The sequence below is a fragment of the Callithrix jacchus genome, chromosome 7 (assembly GCF_049354715.1).
Source record: "Callithrix jacchus isolate 240 chromosome 7, calJac240_pri, whole genome shotgun sequence".
In the NCBI taxonomy this organism is placed as follows: Eukaryota; Metazoa; Chordata; class Mammalia; order Primates; family Cebidae; genus Callithrix; species Callithrix jacchus.
Window position 1 is genome coordinate 82,396,349 of NC_133508.1, and position 16,149 is coordinate 82,412,497.

General features: G+C 39.6%; 1 protein-coding gene across 6 annotated transcripts in view; it reads right to left on the reverse strand.

The window, feature by feature from the left end:
* Window positions 1-16,149, reverse strand: part of GPBP1L1 (GC-rich promoter binding protein 1 like 1) — a 61,486-nt gene that overhangs the window by 21,139 nt on the left and 24,198 nt on the right. For all 6 annotated transcript variants that reach the window (XM_035251301.3, XM_035251302.3, XM_035251300.3 and 3 more), the window contains 4 exons: window positions 10,512-11,545; window positions 9,363-9,477; window positions 5,996-6,125; window positions 5,351-5,637 (listed from right to left, as the gene is read on the reverse strand). In XM_035251301.3, the coding sequence (XP_035107192.3) occupies window positions 5,351-5,637; window positions 5,996-6,125; window positions 9,363-9,422 (477 nt within the window). In that variant the 5' untranslated portion in view covers window positions 9,423-9,477; window positions 10,512-11,545. The remainder of the gene's footprint in view (window positions 1-5,350; window positions 5,638-5,995; window positions 6,126-9,362; window positions 9,478-10,511; window positions 11,546-16,149) is intronic.

The following is a 16,149-nucleotide window of genomic DNA, read 5'->3' on the forward strand; positions in this document are numbered from 1 at the left end:
ATCTTTTACATAATCAGAGTAATTATTAACACTTATAAATAACATTATTAATCTGTAACACCTATTCAAATTGTCCCATTAATGTTTTAGCAAAAGAAAATTTTTGCAAAATGGTTTTTGCCTCACCCATTATTTATTTAATCTAGGTTTACATGTTGCTTTTAGTTGTCATTTCTCTAGTTCTTTAATATAGAGCTTTTTTTTTTCATGGCCTTAACATTTTTGAAGACTACAGGCCAGTTCTTTTGTAATTCTTTTGTAGAATCCCCAATTGAGCTTGTCTGATGTCTCTTATGATTAGATCCAGGCTATGCATTTCTGGAAGGAATGTTAGAGGTGATGGTGCATACCTCTCAGTGCCATCATATCAGGAGGCTTATAAATATTTGTTTCACTACTGGTAATCTTAATATTTTTCTCAATGTTAAAATTTTCATACAGTAAAATGCATAAATATAAAACATACTCAATTCTATGAGTTTTTAAAATGCTAATATCTTCCCAACTTCTACGAAGATTATTAATATTTCCATCAACCAGAAAGTTCCTTTCACACCCTTTCCCAGTCAATCCCCACTGTGCACAGGCAACCACAAAACCATTTGCATTTTCTTTCCCATCATAGATTATTTGGCTGTTCTGGAATCTCATATATAGTTTTCTAGAGTCCTTAGGATTTTCCTGTCACCTGCAAACACAAAGTTTTATTTCCTCTTTTTAAACTGTATACATTTCTTTTTCTTGACTTACTGTACTTGTTAGGAGCTCCAATATAATGATAAATACAGGTGATAAGAGTAAACATCTTAAATATTACTCTCAATATTAAAGGGAGCTCTGCTTTTACACTGGAGAATTTGGGAAGATGAAAAAGCGGTAGACAACACTGCTGGCATCCTCTCAAGAATTCCTTGTCTCCACAAATTTCTTATTCCTCAGGTTTCAACACATTCAAGTCTCCTAATGCTAGAAAACTCTACCCTAACACCTGGCTCTTTATTCTCCAAAGAGTAGTGTATCATTTATCGTCAACTTACTCTCTAACCCTTCCAACCAAACTTTTCACTTTTGAAAGGCCATCCCAAACTGCCAGATTCAAAGCTCTCTCCCATACTTAATAACAGCTACTATTTAAAAATCTGTGTTCTTGTCTATAACATATACTTCAAAAAAGTAAAAAAAAACAAACAAAAAACAACCTGTCAAGGCCTGTGCTGAGTGTGTCACATACATTCTCTAATAACTCAGGGACAATTAGGACTATTTAACTTGCCCAGGTAACAATATAGGATTGTTAATTACAGTAAACCGATACTATTTTAAAATAATTTTCTAATTATACAAACGTATGATATAGAAAAAATAATAATATAGAAAACCTACTGCAAACAACCAGGTCCCAAAACATCTTCAATTTGTGAATTTTATCTACCTACTTTTTTGTTGGTATACTCATTCCTTCTTCAGCTAATCACTTCCCAGTCTCCCTTACTGCTACTCCACAGGTTCTGCTCTACACCTTCCCTTCTTTCCAATTTATTATTCTTCTTAGACGATTTTATCTATCCATAAACCTCAACTATTATCTCTATTTCCACGTGCACAGCTCTAGATCTAACCCATCTCTTTGGTGTCAAGAGTTTGTTATCTTCTCTGGCCAATTCTGCTCCTTCTGTTTTCTCTCTTCAAGTTAATTACAAATTACTCATCAAGTCACTCTGGATAGAAATCTTTTTTTTTTTAAAGAAAAATTTGTATATGTTATACGAATTATTTTTTAAGTTCAACAGTGTACATTTAACCCAATTTGGTGGCAAGTTCTTTAGCCTTTACCTTTTTGAGCTTGGCAATGCAAGCCACAGACTTGGGACTCAGGACACTGCCTCCCCAGTGACGGTGGATCTCATTGTATCTGTCTTTGTAATTGGTCCTGATAGCTTCCACTAGCTTAGCTAAAGCTCCTTTGTCTTCTGAATTAACCTGTGTGAAGGCAACCAGCAGCGCAGGTCTTTCTGTGGACTAGATGTCCCACTCTTGCCTTCCCCTTGATAATGCAGTAAGGGACCCCAATTTTATGACACAGGGCAGGCAGGAAGACAACCAGTTCGATGGGATCCATGTCATAGGCAATCAACACTAGCTGAGCCTTCTTGTTTTCCATCAAAGTGGTGACAGTGTTGACTCTTGCTTGAAAAACAGGTGGTCTCTTAGTGGGAACGTCCCCTTTGCTGGCAGCTTTCTTCCCAGTCTGGGTCAAGAGCTTCTGCTTCTTCTCTTGCTTTTTGTCTGATCTGTACTTGTGGGCCACCTTAAGTAGCTGAGTAGCTGTCTGGCAGTGCAGGGCCTGGGTGAACTGGTAATCGCAGAAGGTACTTTCAGCCGCTTATAGAGGATAGCTCTCTGCCACTGTAACCTGATTATAGCAAGGCCATTTCACAAAGCGGGTAAGGTCCCTTTTGGATTGGATGTCCCTATCCAATGCCAAAGTTCTTAGGCCTTTTCTCAAACACGGGATTCACCACTTTCTTGGCCTTCTGATTCTTGACAGAAGGGGCTGGAGCCACCTTCTTCCCCCCGACCTTCTTTTCTTTTGGCATCTTGAGCGGTGGGAGAAGAGATCTTATTTTTGACTCTTCCTTCTCTAATACAATACCGCAGTTCTAATCCTTTAAGTTTAGCCTCCAAAACAACATCTTTTACAAACTGAATTTCCATTAACAGAAAAATGGATAAATAAATCTAGTATATTCACATAATATAATATTTGCTATACAACAGTAAAAAAGATCTAGTTTTGTTAACCATGACACTACTGAGATTTTAGGCTGGTTAATTCTGCTATGGGGCTGTCCAGTGCATTGTCGGTGTTTAGCAACGTCCCTGATCTCTACATATTAGATGCTATTAACACAATCCCCAGCTATGACAACAAAGATGTCTCCAGATAATGCCAAATATCCCCTAGTGGGCAAACTTGCCTCTAGTTGAGAACCACTGAGCTAGAGCCCCATGATCCAACACATGTAAGCTTTAAACAATTTTACATAAATAAAAGAATTACAGTGTGAAAGTTCGTATAAAGGTACAAATGTGCATATTTCTAGAATGTATCATTCCCACTGGGAATGTCACAGGACTGATAATGAAGCTTCTAATCAAACTATGCCAATCAGTTGCATACTACCCAGTTTAAAAGGTACTCTTACGTCTACTTCAGACTATTTCTTGTTTGCCACAATCTCCTCTTTTTCTTATCAAAGTATGTAACAACACTATTGGTGAGTCAAATAAATTTGCTTTCTATATGCACAGCTGGCTATGTTATAATATTAAATATACTCTAAATATTTCATTTCAGATACAAATTATGTTATAATCATTATGTTTATTTGATCATAGAATAAAAGTATTAAAAGAAAGTTGCCTTTTTTTTTTTTTTTTGAGTCAGAGTCTTGCTGTGTTGCCCAGGCTGGAGTGCAATGGCGCAATCTCGGCTCACTGCAACCTCTGCCTCCTGGGTTCAAGCAATTCCCCTCGCTCAGCCTCCCAAGTAGCTGGGATTACAGGCGTGAGCCACTGCATCTGGTACCTTTTTTTTTTTTTAAAAAAAGAGATGGTGTCTTGCTCCCACATACACCTCCCAAGTAGCTGGGACTAAGGGTGTACACCACCCATGTCCACCGGCTCTGTTGCTAATGCTTTTGTTGCAGTTTGATATGAATTTTATCAAGTTCCTTAAGTGTAATGAGCAACATATATTGTTTTCAAATCATTTCCACTGGTCTTTCTTGGATTTGCTTCTAAGTTTATTGTATAAATAATAAAGATTACAATTTGATATTGTAGTAATTTCTGGACTACTTGATATCTACAACATCCTGGACAAATATTTAATATGTAAGGGCAGTACAGACCTTCCTGAGGATAAAGTTTTGAAGAACAGTCACCTGGGAATAGGAATTCACATTAACATATAATTTAAATCAAGAACTCCAGGTCACTTGCTAGATTTGAGGGTAGAGGGGCTAATGCCTAAATTTCACTCCTCTTTAGGTTACTCCATTAACCGATGTAATGACTGTAACAGAAGTGACTGATTAATGTTCTACTTAAAAATAGCTAGAGGCTGGGTGCAGTGGCTGACGTTTGTAATCCTAACACTTTGGGAGGCCAAAGTGGGAAGATCACTTGAGGTCAGGCATTCAAGACTGGCCTAGGCAACAAAGTGATATCTAGTCTCTACAAGAAATAAAAAAATTAGCTGGATGTGATGGCATGAATGCAGTGGTGCAATCATAGCTCACTACAGCCTAAAACTACTGGGCTCAAGAAATCCTCCTGCCTCAGCCTGCCTAGTGGCTGGGACTGCGGGCATGTGCCATCATGCCTGGCTAATTTTTTAAAATTTTTAAAGAGGCAAGGGTCTTGCTGTGTTGCCCAGGGTGGTCTCAAACTCCTGGCATCAAGCAAGCCTCCTGCCTTGGTCTCTGAAAGTGCTGGGATTACAGGCATGAGCCACCATGACTGGCCAACTTAAAGATATTGATTACATGTTAAAATGATCATCTTTTCTTTTCTTTTTGAGATGGAGTCTCCCTCTGTCGCCCAGGCTGGAGCGCAATGGCGCAGTCTTGGTCCACTGCAACCTCCGCCTCCTGGGTTCAAGCAATTCTCCTGCCTCAGTCTCCCAAGTAGCTGGGATTACAGGTGCTCGCCACCACACCCAGCTAATCTTTGTATTTTTAGTAGAGACGAGGTTCCACCATGTTGGTCAGGCTGGTCTTGAACTCCTGACCTCAGGTGATACAGCCGCCTCAGCTTCTCAAAGTGCTAAGATTACAGCCATGAGCCACCGTGCCCAGCCCGATAATCTTTTCTTAAATGAAATATATTGAAAAATTTTAAAGATACTCTAAAAACGCTACCTTTGATTTAGAGGCCAAAAGGCATGTAATTTAACACACAACAACATCTAGTGTTACAGTTATTTTGTATGATAGAGAACAAAATCAAGAGAGAAAAAGTTTTAAGTAGTTAGAAAAAGACAATTTTACATGCAAGACTACATTTTAACATAATTATATTTGAGTATTAAATGTTATATGACTTAAGAGAAATTAAAGATTTTTTCTAAATTCCAAAGACATAAAGATGAAATCTTTGCTACAAGTTACATCAAAGTTTTGGTCACCATTTTCAAATGTATCAAATCCTTTCTTCTAAAAACAAAAACCTCAACTTACAGATTACTTTTTCTGTAATTTCTGAAATGTTCTCATTACTAACAGGGTCTCTTATTTCAGACATCATTTGTTGGGTTATAACCACACATCTAAAGATTCATACTTACAAAGTCTTCCTCCTCAAACTGCAACTTTTCCACCTTGTCTTCTTTCTTTTCTTCTCTAATCTCCATAGGTGGCTTTTCCTGAAAAGCACACCCTTTCCGGGAGTGGAAGCTGCCATTCCAGTGGCGATGGTTCCCTGTGCCACCTCCACTACGTTGGCTCATGCCATCATGACCTCGGGAAGAGCCATGCCAACCAGATGGGTTCCCTGTGATTCCAGCATATGCTCCCTTAGAGACACCAGAGTCCACAGAATCATGGCGGAACAGGGAGGGCTGGTGCCAAGAATCTAGAATAATAATGAAAAGTAACTCATTAGATTGTTTGCTTCCTGATTTGGTTTACAGTATTGCCAAAAGGCCTTTGGGGACCTTGTTAATAAAAAGTCTACATAAAAAACATCACAAAGCGTATCTTTTTTGGTGAGGAAATTTCTGAATGCGTTCAACTGAATAAATGATTCACAAGAATCATAATTATAGTTAGACCTAGAAAGCCAGTGTATTTGGGTAATGACTACTAGAGAATCCAACTGAAAACTACATTCAGAAAACATCCTATTTCAAGATTACAGACATGTACCCTTAGCCTGGGCTTGTGCTAAATGAGTAGCTTAAATATAGTCATGAAAGTTGGACATGGCTCACCTCCTGCAGTTCGTAGAGGACCATTGTTAAAAAAACCATCAGAGGAATTATGTCGACGGCGGCTTACTCCGAATCTACCTTCTCCTCTGGGTAGGTGCTCTCCGTGTTTTTCGAAGGTTGCAGTAGGTGACTAGGATGATGAAGTATGGAGAGGCAAATGGATAAATAACTATTAGTCCCTTTCAATATCTCAACAGGCTTTGTATCAGGCTTTCAAAAAACAAGTAATAATGGTGGTAGAAACCCATATAATAAGCATACAGACCCTAAGGGTATCCCCAGGCGCCTGAGTTAATTTAGAGAAGTCTTAGGTTATATATTCAATCATTAATTCACTTCCTTTATTCCAGAAGAGGAGAAAAGCTAGCCACTTCAATTGTTTGCATGAAAGGGGGCAGGGGGAACCTTGTAAATATCCACAGGCATAAGCTCTAAAACTTTACACTTAAAAATATTTATCTTGCAATGGGAGAGGGAAATCAAGATGACTGCCTAAAAAATAATTCTAAAAAGTCTTAGTATTTCTGGAATAGGGCAAAGACAGTGGTTAAATATCACCCTGGTTGGTTAGTAGTAATTACAGAGTTTTTGTTTTATTTTGTTTTAAAAGAGAGAGAGAGATGGAGTCTTACTGTTGCCCAGGCTGGAGTGCAGTGGCACAATTAAAGCTCACTGCAGCTTCTTATCCTTGACCTTTCTGCCTCAGCCTACGGAGTAGCTAGTACTACAGGCACATACCACTAAGCCTGGCTAATTTTTAAAAATTTTTTGTAGAGATGGGGGTATCACCAGGCTGATCCCTCACTCCTGGCCTCAAGCAATCCTCCTACATTGGCCTCCCAAAGCTCTGGGATTATAGGTGTGAACCACAGCACCCAGCTGCTAGAGTTTTTACAATTTTATAAAACATTTATTTCCAAATGTTATACTTCTAACAATACTACACTTTTGGCATCATACCCATTTTACTCATTTACACACAATGAAAGAGGTCAAAGAGAAAACAGTCTTTGAGGTAACAAAACTGAAAGGAAGCAGTTTAAGAAACATTACTATAGATAAACTCTAATATCCCTTACTATTTCAAAGAATTTTATTCCAACATTCTTAAATGATAGAGATCATAAAGCCATGAAAAGTATGGTTATGTCTGACAAGGAAAACCATAGTCAGGGCATGTTTACATTTCTTTTTCTTACTATCAATATCTTTCCAATATTTTACCCATTCCAGTGGGTTAAAAAAGATTTGCTCCTAAAAGTTTTATGATTTTAGCTTTTTAACTTATGTTCCATTTTAAATTAATTTTTCTGTGTATGAAGCAAAGGCTAGAATTCTTTACCCTACCCCCATACAGACAGCAGCTAGTTCTTCTAGCACTGTTTAAAATAAAAACGTAACACTATCACTTCCTTATTGAATTACCTTTGTACTTTAATCGAAAATCAACAAAATACATAAAAAAGCCTTTTTTTTTTTTTTTTATAGAGACAGGGTCTCACTCTGTCACCCAGGCTGGAGTACACTGGCCTGATCATAGCTCACTGTAGCCTCAAACTCCTGGACTCAAGCAATCCTTCCACCTTAGCCTCCCAAGCAGCTGAGATGACAGGTATTCGCCATCACACCTGGCTAGTTTTTTGTTTGTTTTTTCAAGTTTTTCTTGTAGAGACAAGTTCTCACTTTGGTGCCCAAGCTGGTCTCAAACTCTGGGCTTTCAAGCAATCCTCCTGCCTCAGGCTCTCAAAGTGCCAGGACTACAGGCATGAGCCCCTGAGCCCAGTCTGTACAGGTCTATTTCTGAACTCTCTATTCTGTTCTATTCCTTTCCTATCTATCCTTATTCCAAAACCACAGGACTTTGCTTATTGTAGTTTTGAAAATGAAAGAACATCTTCTAATTCTTTTTACTTAGTTCACTGTGCTAAAGCAATTATTCGTTACTGATATATCTGTATACGTTTCATGTAGCCCACTACCTCCAAGCATTGGGTCAGATTAGGCCAATTATGAGATCTTGCAAATTTCCTGAAGACAATTTGAAATGAAGTTTAGAGCCGGGTGTGGTGGTTAGTTCCTATAATCCCGACACTTTGGGAGACTAAGGCAGGCAGATCGCTCGAGCACAGGAGTTCAAGACCAGCTGGGCAACGTGGTAAAACTCTGTCTCTACAAAAAAATTCGAGGCTGCAATGACCATGCCACTGGACTCCAGCCTGGGTGACAGAGGCTCTGTCTCAAAAATAAGTATAACAGAAACAAAATGAAGTTTAAAGCAAAAAGCTGAGACTGGAAGTGCCTTCCCAAAAGTCCACATTTTAAAATATGAAAGGTAGGCCTTTTTTTGAGAATACCTATCAATTTCCTTCTTCCACTATTCATTGGCAAAATGGAACACATTTTAAAATTTACTAGCTTCCCAAACTATCAGTAACTCAGGCTGATTCTTTTGTGTAGTGTAACTAGGTCTGCTTTAATCTATATAAACTGGTAATTTCATCTGTGTTTACCCCTAATGCAACACTTATCTCTCCTGAAACTATTAAGTAGGTTAATGCCTCTAAAACAGTTTCTGGGATTTAATCTGAGATTCATGTAGTAGTTGAATAAGCACTGTCTCTACCTTTTCCTACTCTTCATCTATTACCATAGACAAATGTGTGTTCACTCCAAAGGTTTGTTTACCCAAGCACCATTCCCCTTTTACTTCTGCCCCTTTGACCTCGACAGTAGGTTAGAAGTTTGTTTAATCTCCAAAGTGTGCTGCAGCTAATATAAGACTTAACTGTGTCATGTAATGAGAAAAGCCTTAGGATGTAATGAAAAAAGTGAGATACTTAAAAACAAAAACAAACATAAAATAGTGAGATACTTGGTAGTAATAAGGTACACACTCATGTGGACTGCCTAATTACTTACATCTTTCCAACAGAAAGCTATTAAGTCTATGAAAATGTTTTTTGAAATCCTCACACAAGGCTGAATATATTAAAAAACACCCAGAATGGGCTGAGTGTAGTGGCTCATGCCTATAATCTAGCACTTTGGGAGGCCAGGCAGGCAGATCATTTGAGCTTAGGAGCTGAAGACCAGCCTGGCCAACATGGTAAAATTCCATCTCTACAAAACAGTAATAAAAATTAGCGGGGTGTGGTGGTGTGCAGCCGATAGGCCTAGCTACTCTGGGGGCTGAGTCAGGAGGACTGCTTGAGCCCAGAAGGTCAAAGCTGCAGTGAGCTGTGATTATACTACTGCACTTCATCCTGGGTGACAGAGAGAGACCCTGTCTCAAAACAAAGAAACAACCAAAAAAAACCCCAAAACCCTCTGGTATTTGAGTAGATACTACAGGAATTGAGAACAGTACCTTAGCTGACTGTGGTGTTGAGAAATTTAGCCAAGCAGGAACAAAATCATGCTGCGCCATTTAGGTCCAGTGTCTCCTTTCAGCAAGGTGAGGCATCCAACCTCATGGCCAGGATCTGAAAACAAAATAACTCAAATCACTTATGCTTACAAGAACCTGATACCAATGTGTAAAGGTATCTGTAATTTATTCTAAGATTCCTCTACAGAAAGACCTGCCCTCTGACCTCTCTATAGATTACTTACTAAGCCTTGTAACTCAGAGAAGTTCTAAATAAAAGCAATTTTTGTTAAAACAAAAATTCTAAACAAAAGAAAACTGTAGCATGAGTCTGGAAGATTTATTTTTTAGAGGAAGGGTCTTGTTATAGTGTCCAGGCTGGTCGCAAACTCCTGGCCTCAAGTGATTTTCCTGCTACAACCTCTCAAAGTATTGGGATTATAGGTGTGAGCCACTGCGCCCGGCGAATATGGAAGGTTTATGAAGGAAGCTAACAAATTACTGATTGTTACATCAAAGAACTTGAAGAATTTAACATCTATTTAAAACTACAGATACTTATGAAAAGAGACTAATCTGTTTCAAATACTCAGGTAACTTCTAGCAAAAGCAGTAGAAAAGATCTTCCTGGCTGGGCACGGTGACTCACACCTGTAATCCCAGCACCCTGGGCGGCCAAGGCAGATCGCTTGAGCCCAGAAGTTCACGACCAACCTGGGCAAAGTGGCAAAACTCCAACTGTACAAAAACTAATAAAGAAGCCAAGTGTGGTGGCACATGCCTGTGGTCCCAGCTACTCTGGAGTTGCTAAGGTGGGAGAATCATCTGAGCTGAGAAGGTTGAGGCTGCGGTGATCTGATATTGCACCAAGGCACTCCAGCCTGGGTGATAGAGTGAGACCCTGCCTCAGGGAGGGGAAAAAAGATCTTCCTAGAGAGGGATGATGCAACCTCTCAAGAGCTTTTCTATTTAGTTCATATTAATTTCTTCAAATACCAACTAGCATCTGTTTTCCTGAAATCTGTTGGTATCTTCAAACCACCCTACTGATATTCTCCAAAATTAAATACATCAGAAAGGAGTATGTGTTTTTCATGATGCATATACATAGAGTTTTCTTTCAAAGTAAGATATATGGAGAATATTTACCCCAGAGTGCAACCTCTGTGGTCCTGTTTCTGAACTCAAGTCAGCCAGCTGGATCTCCCACGAGGTTTTCTTCTTAAAAGGGTGCTTAAGTAATCTGACCAGCAACACGACTTATGATGAAGCACAAAGAAGCCAGGTTCTGTGTGGATCTCTCAGTCCCCTCAACTGCTCATCTTAAACTATTTGGTTCCTGATACGTTTTCAAAAGGGGAAAGGGGAAAAGGGGAAGGGGGGAAGGGGAACATAAAAAGTATTTGTTACATTTAAAAAAGGGGGGGAAGGGGAAAGAGCTGTATCTATGTTCACCTCATTCAACTTCCTTGAGTTATGGCACTATGATGTTGCTTAATTAGGTAAGACATGGATATCTGCACTGAGTGCAAACACTGTTCATAACAAGGTCATAGCTAGAAAGACCGATGGGCTCAAGTGTGGACAAGTAATGTCATCAAGGTGATAGATCAAAAATATAATATTAAAGCCCTATAAAAGATCTGAGCAGTCAACTCCAAAATATCACATGACAAGGTCGTTAAATACAAATCTCATTATTCTTACTCATGCAACTGCTAAAAAATAGTGTGCAGATATGTATTTATATTTGCCTTAACCTTCAAAATCTAGGGACATAAATCTTGTCTTTGCTTAAAAAATAGAAATAAAAATATATCAGACAGGAACTTGCTAAACTTTTCTCTCCACAAACAGCAGCTTTCAAGGCAAATTTCTTGGAATAAAGCTCCTAAATGTATATTCTGTTTCTTTGGCCTTTACTATTTATAAATTCAGAGCAAAGTTAAAACATTAGAAAGATGGGTGAAACAGTCAAGGAGCAATATAGTTCCAAAATGAGGATTTCTTCTCTTCAGTTTTCTGTGTTTCACTTGTTCTGCTCCTTCCCAATAACTGAATTGAGCCACTAGAAGGAGATACGAAGAATCTTCTGCTTTGGTAGAGAAGTCACTTATTAATATTATTTTGGATCCATTTCCACCATTTCACAATCATTTGAAAGGCCACACGAATCTATCACTCTGTAAATGAAAAAACAAAACACATGAAATCACATATGTATATGTCATATATACGTATATATATATGTGTGTATATATATATATAAAGAGAGAGAGAGAGAGAGAGCTGCTAAAATGAGACAAAGTTAAATAATCAAATCAAGGTCCTGAGAACCATAACCCTTAAGTCCAATTGAGATACTAGAGATTTATTATGTTCACCACCTATACCAATAAGATGATTTGGATATAAATCTTTTGGGATTTCAGAAAAGTCACCTAAACAGTTTGCTTTTTTATAAATCCACTTTTGCAATCAGCTATCTAAGGTATTCAGAAATGCAAAATAATGGGTCTTTCAGACTTTAGATTTTTCTCTCATAAATGGAAGAGGGTGCCATAAGTGGTGAAAGGGCCATATAGCTTGCTGGTATATTACCAAAGTCACCAACTACCTATTTGTTTAGGACTAGCCACAGCTAGGATCCTTAAAGTAAGATATCTGTCACAGTATTTTTTATGTATTTATATGGTATATATTTTTATATATCTGGCTCTCAATTCAGAGATTTAAAACTTTTATAATTTAACTTGTTACGCACTGAGATGAAACAAAAATTTCTTTGGTAGTTTATCAACATTCTTTCAGGGGATACAAATTATTTATTTGCTTATTATTATTATTTTTTGAGATAGAGTTTCGCTGTTGTTACCCAGACTGGAGTGCAATGGCGCGATCTTGGCTCAATGCAACTTCCGCCTCCTGGGTTCAAGCAATTCTCCTGCCTCAGCCTCCCGAGTAGCTGGGACTACAGGGTGCGCACTACCATGCCCTGCTAATTTTTTGTATTTTTAGAAGAGACGGGTTTTCACCTTGTTGACCAGGATGGTCTTGATCTCTTGACCTCGTGATCCACCCTCCTCGGCCTCCCAAAGTGCTGTGATTATAGGCATGAGCCACTGCGCCCAGCCTATTTGCTTATTATTTAAGAAACACAGTCTCACCCTATCACCTAGGCTGGAGTGCAGTGCCTTAATCGTAGTTCACTGCATCCTTGAACTCCAGGTTTAAGCAATCCTCTCACCTCAGCTTCCTGAGTAGCAAAAACCATGGGACCACAAGTGTGCACCATCATGCCCATCTAATTTTTAAAAACGTTTTTTGTAGACACAGGGTCTGACTTTGTTGCCCAGGCTGGTCTTGAATTCATAGCTTCAAGCAATCCTCCTATTCTGGCCTCTCAAAGTGCTGAAATTACAGGTGTGAGCCACAGTGGCTGGCTGTAGGAAGATACTCAGAAACCTTGCACTACTGTTTTAAAGTTCATGGAGATAAGAAACACCAAATTCAGGATAGTAAGTATCTCTGGGGAAATGAAGGGAAATAAAAAAAGAGGTCCCAGAGAGTTTCAACTGTATCTGTAATGCATTATTTCTCAAGTTGAGTGATGGGTACAAGATGACTAATCACTTGTTGCTCTTTTTAAAAACTTCTAACACTTAAAAGAATATTAGGCCAGGTGCAGTGGCTCATGCATATAATCCCAGCACTTTGGGAGGCCAAGGTGCATTGATTACTGGAGGTCAGGAGTTCAAGACCAGCCTGGCCAACGTGGTGAAACCCCATCTCTACAAAAAATACAAAATTAGGCTGGGTGCAGTGGCTCACGCCTGTAATCCCAGCACTTTGGGAGGCTAAGGCAGGCAGATCACAAGGTCAGGAGACTGAGACCATCCTGGCCAACATGGTAAAACTCCATCTCTACTAAAAATACAAAAAAAGTAGCTGGTACACGCCTGTAGTCCCAGCTATTCTGGAGGCTGAGGCAGGAGAATTGCTTGAACCCAGGAGGCAGAGATTACAGTGAGCCGAGATTGAGCCAATGTACTACAGCCTGGGTGACAGCACAAGAATCCGTCTTAAAAAAAAAAAAAATTAGCTGGGTGTGGTGGCATGTGCCTGTAATCCCAGTTTCTTGGGAGGCTGAATCAGAAGTATCTCTTGAACCCAGGAGTTGGAGGGTTGCAGTGAGCTGATATCGCACCATTGCACTCTAGCCTGGGCAAAAAGAACAAAACTTGCCGGGCATGATGGCTCATGCCTGTAATCCTATCATTTTGGGAGGCCGAGGCGGGTGGATCACGAGGTCAAGAGATCGAGACCATCCTGGTCAACATGGTGAAACCCCGTCTCTACTAAAAATACAAAAAATTAGCAGGGCATGGTGGTGCGTGCCTGTAATCCCAGCTACTCAGGAGGCTGAGGCAGGAGAATTGCCTGAACCCAGAAAGCGGAGGTTGCAGTGAGCCGAGATCCTGCCATTGCACTCCAGCCTGGGTAACGAGAGCGAAACTCCATCTCAAAAAAAAAAAAAGAGCAAAACTTCTTCTTAAAAAAAAAAAGGATAATAATAGGACAAGTATATAAAAAAGTATAAAATGCTTGAAAAGAAAAATATTTCAATAATATAATTTATAAGCTGAAATATACGTATCACCCAGACTATACATTCCTTGGGCACACATGGAATAGCCATAAAAAAGGATCATATACCAATTTAAAGAAGTAAATCAGTTCCAAAGAATAAGACATTCTTTGTTCTCTGACAATACAGTATCAAAATTAAAAATGACTTTGTCTCATAGTTCCCACTCTCCTTCCCCATCCTAAAGCAATTCTGTTTAAAAATTACTAGGTGGAATCAAGCAAGGTAACAATCTATGGGCAGCAGAAGTGGGAGCTACAGAGGGTTGGAGTAGACTGTTCTGCCTAACCAGTATGTGAAGGGTAACCATAAGGGGTGGGGAATAGAGAAATGTGTGTGTGGCTGTAGCCCAGATGCCGGGTGTCAGCACCCATTCAGTGGTGTAACAGAATGTACCAGTAGGAGGGTGGCCCAATGCAGCATATGGGAGACTGAGTGGAGTGAGGAGGGCATCCTGGGAGAGGGACAAAGCCAAGCAGATTGGGGACTTCTATGTAGCAAGGTGCTTTGCACAGACATTCCATCGTTGGTGTGGTAAGGAGGGAATTGCGTGGTAAGGGAGGAGGTGGTAACTGGAAGTTGGTTAATACTGAGAAATGATTAAAGTTAAAAATATTAAGAAAAAAATGGGAGCCATATTTCTTACCATGGGAGAAAGGAGGCAATGAGAAAGAGAATTTCAAAATACTTAAACAGAATAACACCAGGAATAAATATGCAATATAACATCTGGAGCAGTACTTAATGAAAAATGAAGTTTAAAAACATTATTACCAGCCATCTGCAGTCCTAACACTTTGGGAGGCTGAGGTGGGTAGATCACTGGAGGGTCAGGAGTTCAAGACCAGCCTGGCCAACATGGTGAAACCCCGTCGCTACTAAAAATACAAAAATTAGCCAGGTGTGGTGACACGTCTATAATTCCTGTGGCTACTTGGGAGGCTGAAGCATGAGAATTGCTTGAACCTGGGAGGTGGAGGTTGCAGTGAGTCAAGATTGTGCCACTGCACTCCAGTCTCCAGCCTGGGCAACAGAGTAAGACTGTCACAAACAAACAAACAACAAAACCACCACCACTAACAACAACAACAACAACAACAAAAGCCAACATCAACCTCCACCTCCTAGGCTCAAGCAATTCTCCTGCCTCAGCCTCCAGAGTAGGAGGGATTACAGGCATATGCCACCATCATCCAGCTATTTTTGTATTTTGAGTAGAGACAGGGTTTCACCATGTTGGCCAGGCTGGTCTTGAACTCCTGACCTCAAAAGATCCACCCTTCTCAACCTCCCAAAGTGCTGAGATTACAGGTGTGAGCCACTGTACCTGGCCTGGTTATTGTTTCTTTAGTACAATTCAAAATTGTTGGCCAGCTACAGTGGCTCACACCTGTAATGGCAGCACTCTGGGAGGCTGAGATGGGCTGAGACACAGTGAAACCCGTCTCTACTAAAAATACAAAAATTAACCAGGCCTGGTGGTACATGCCTGTGGTTCCAGCTACTCAGGAGGCTGAGGCAGGAGAATCACTTGAACCTGGGAGGCAGAGGTTGCAGTGAGCTGAGATCCCATCACTGCATTTCAGCCTGGGTTACAGAGCCAGATTTCATTTCAAAAAAAATAAAAAAGCAAAAAAACCCCAAAATTGTTTTTATATAGGCCTATACCTGTAACTCCCAGTAAAGACATATGATGAAACTATCCCTGTAGTGAAGTTATTCTGGAAAAATAATCAAATCAAGCATCCTTATGGAAAAGATATAATTAACTGTTTGGTACATACATTTTATCTTAAGAATTCTAGCTGAAACCACAGAGAAACTCAAGCTCAAGGCAGAGAGATAAATCACCTAATAGGGTATAAAACTGTTGGATACAAAGGAAAATGCCTCAATTTTCAACATACACAATTCCCTCTTTTCAATCACCACTAGGTACTTTCCAGTTTTCTAACTTACACACACAGCCACCTTTTCAGTGTTTCACATACCAAATACTAAGTTTCTGTAGCAGAGTCCCAACCTAGGGAGTGACTGTAGAAGAAATACTAACTAGCAATACTTTGCTACTGTTACAGGTCCTACAACTGTTATATATCCCATAACAATTACCCATCACCCTCAACATACTCTGATACC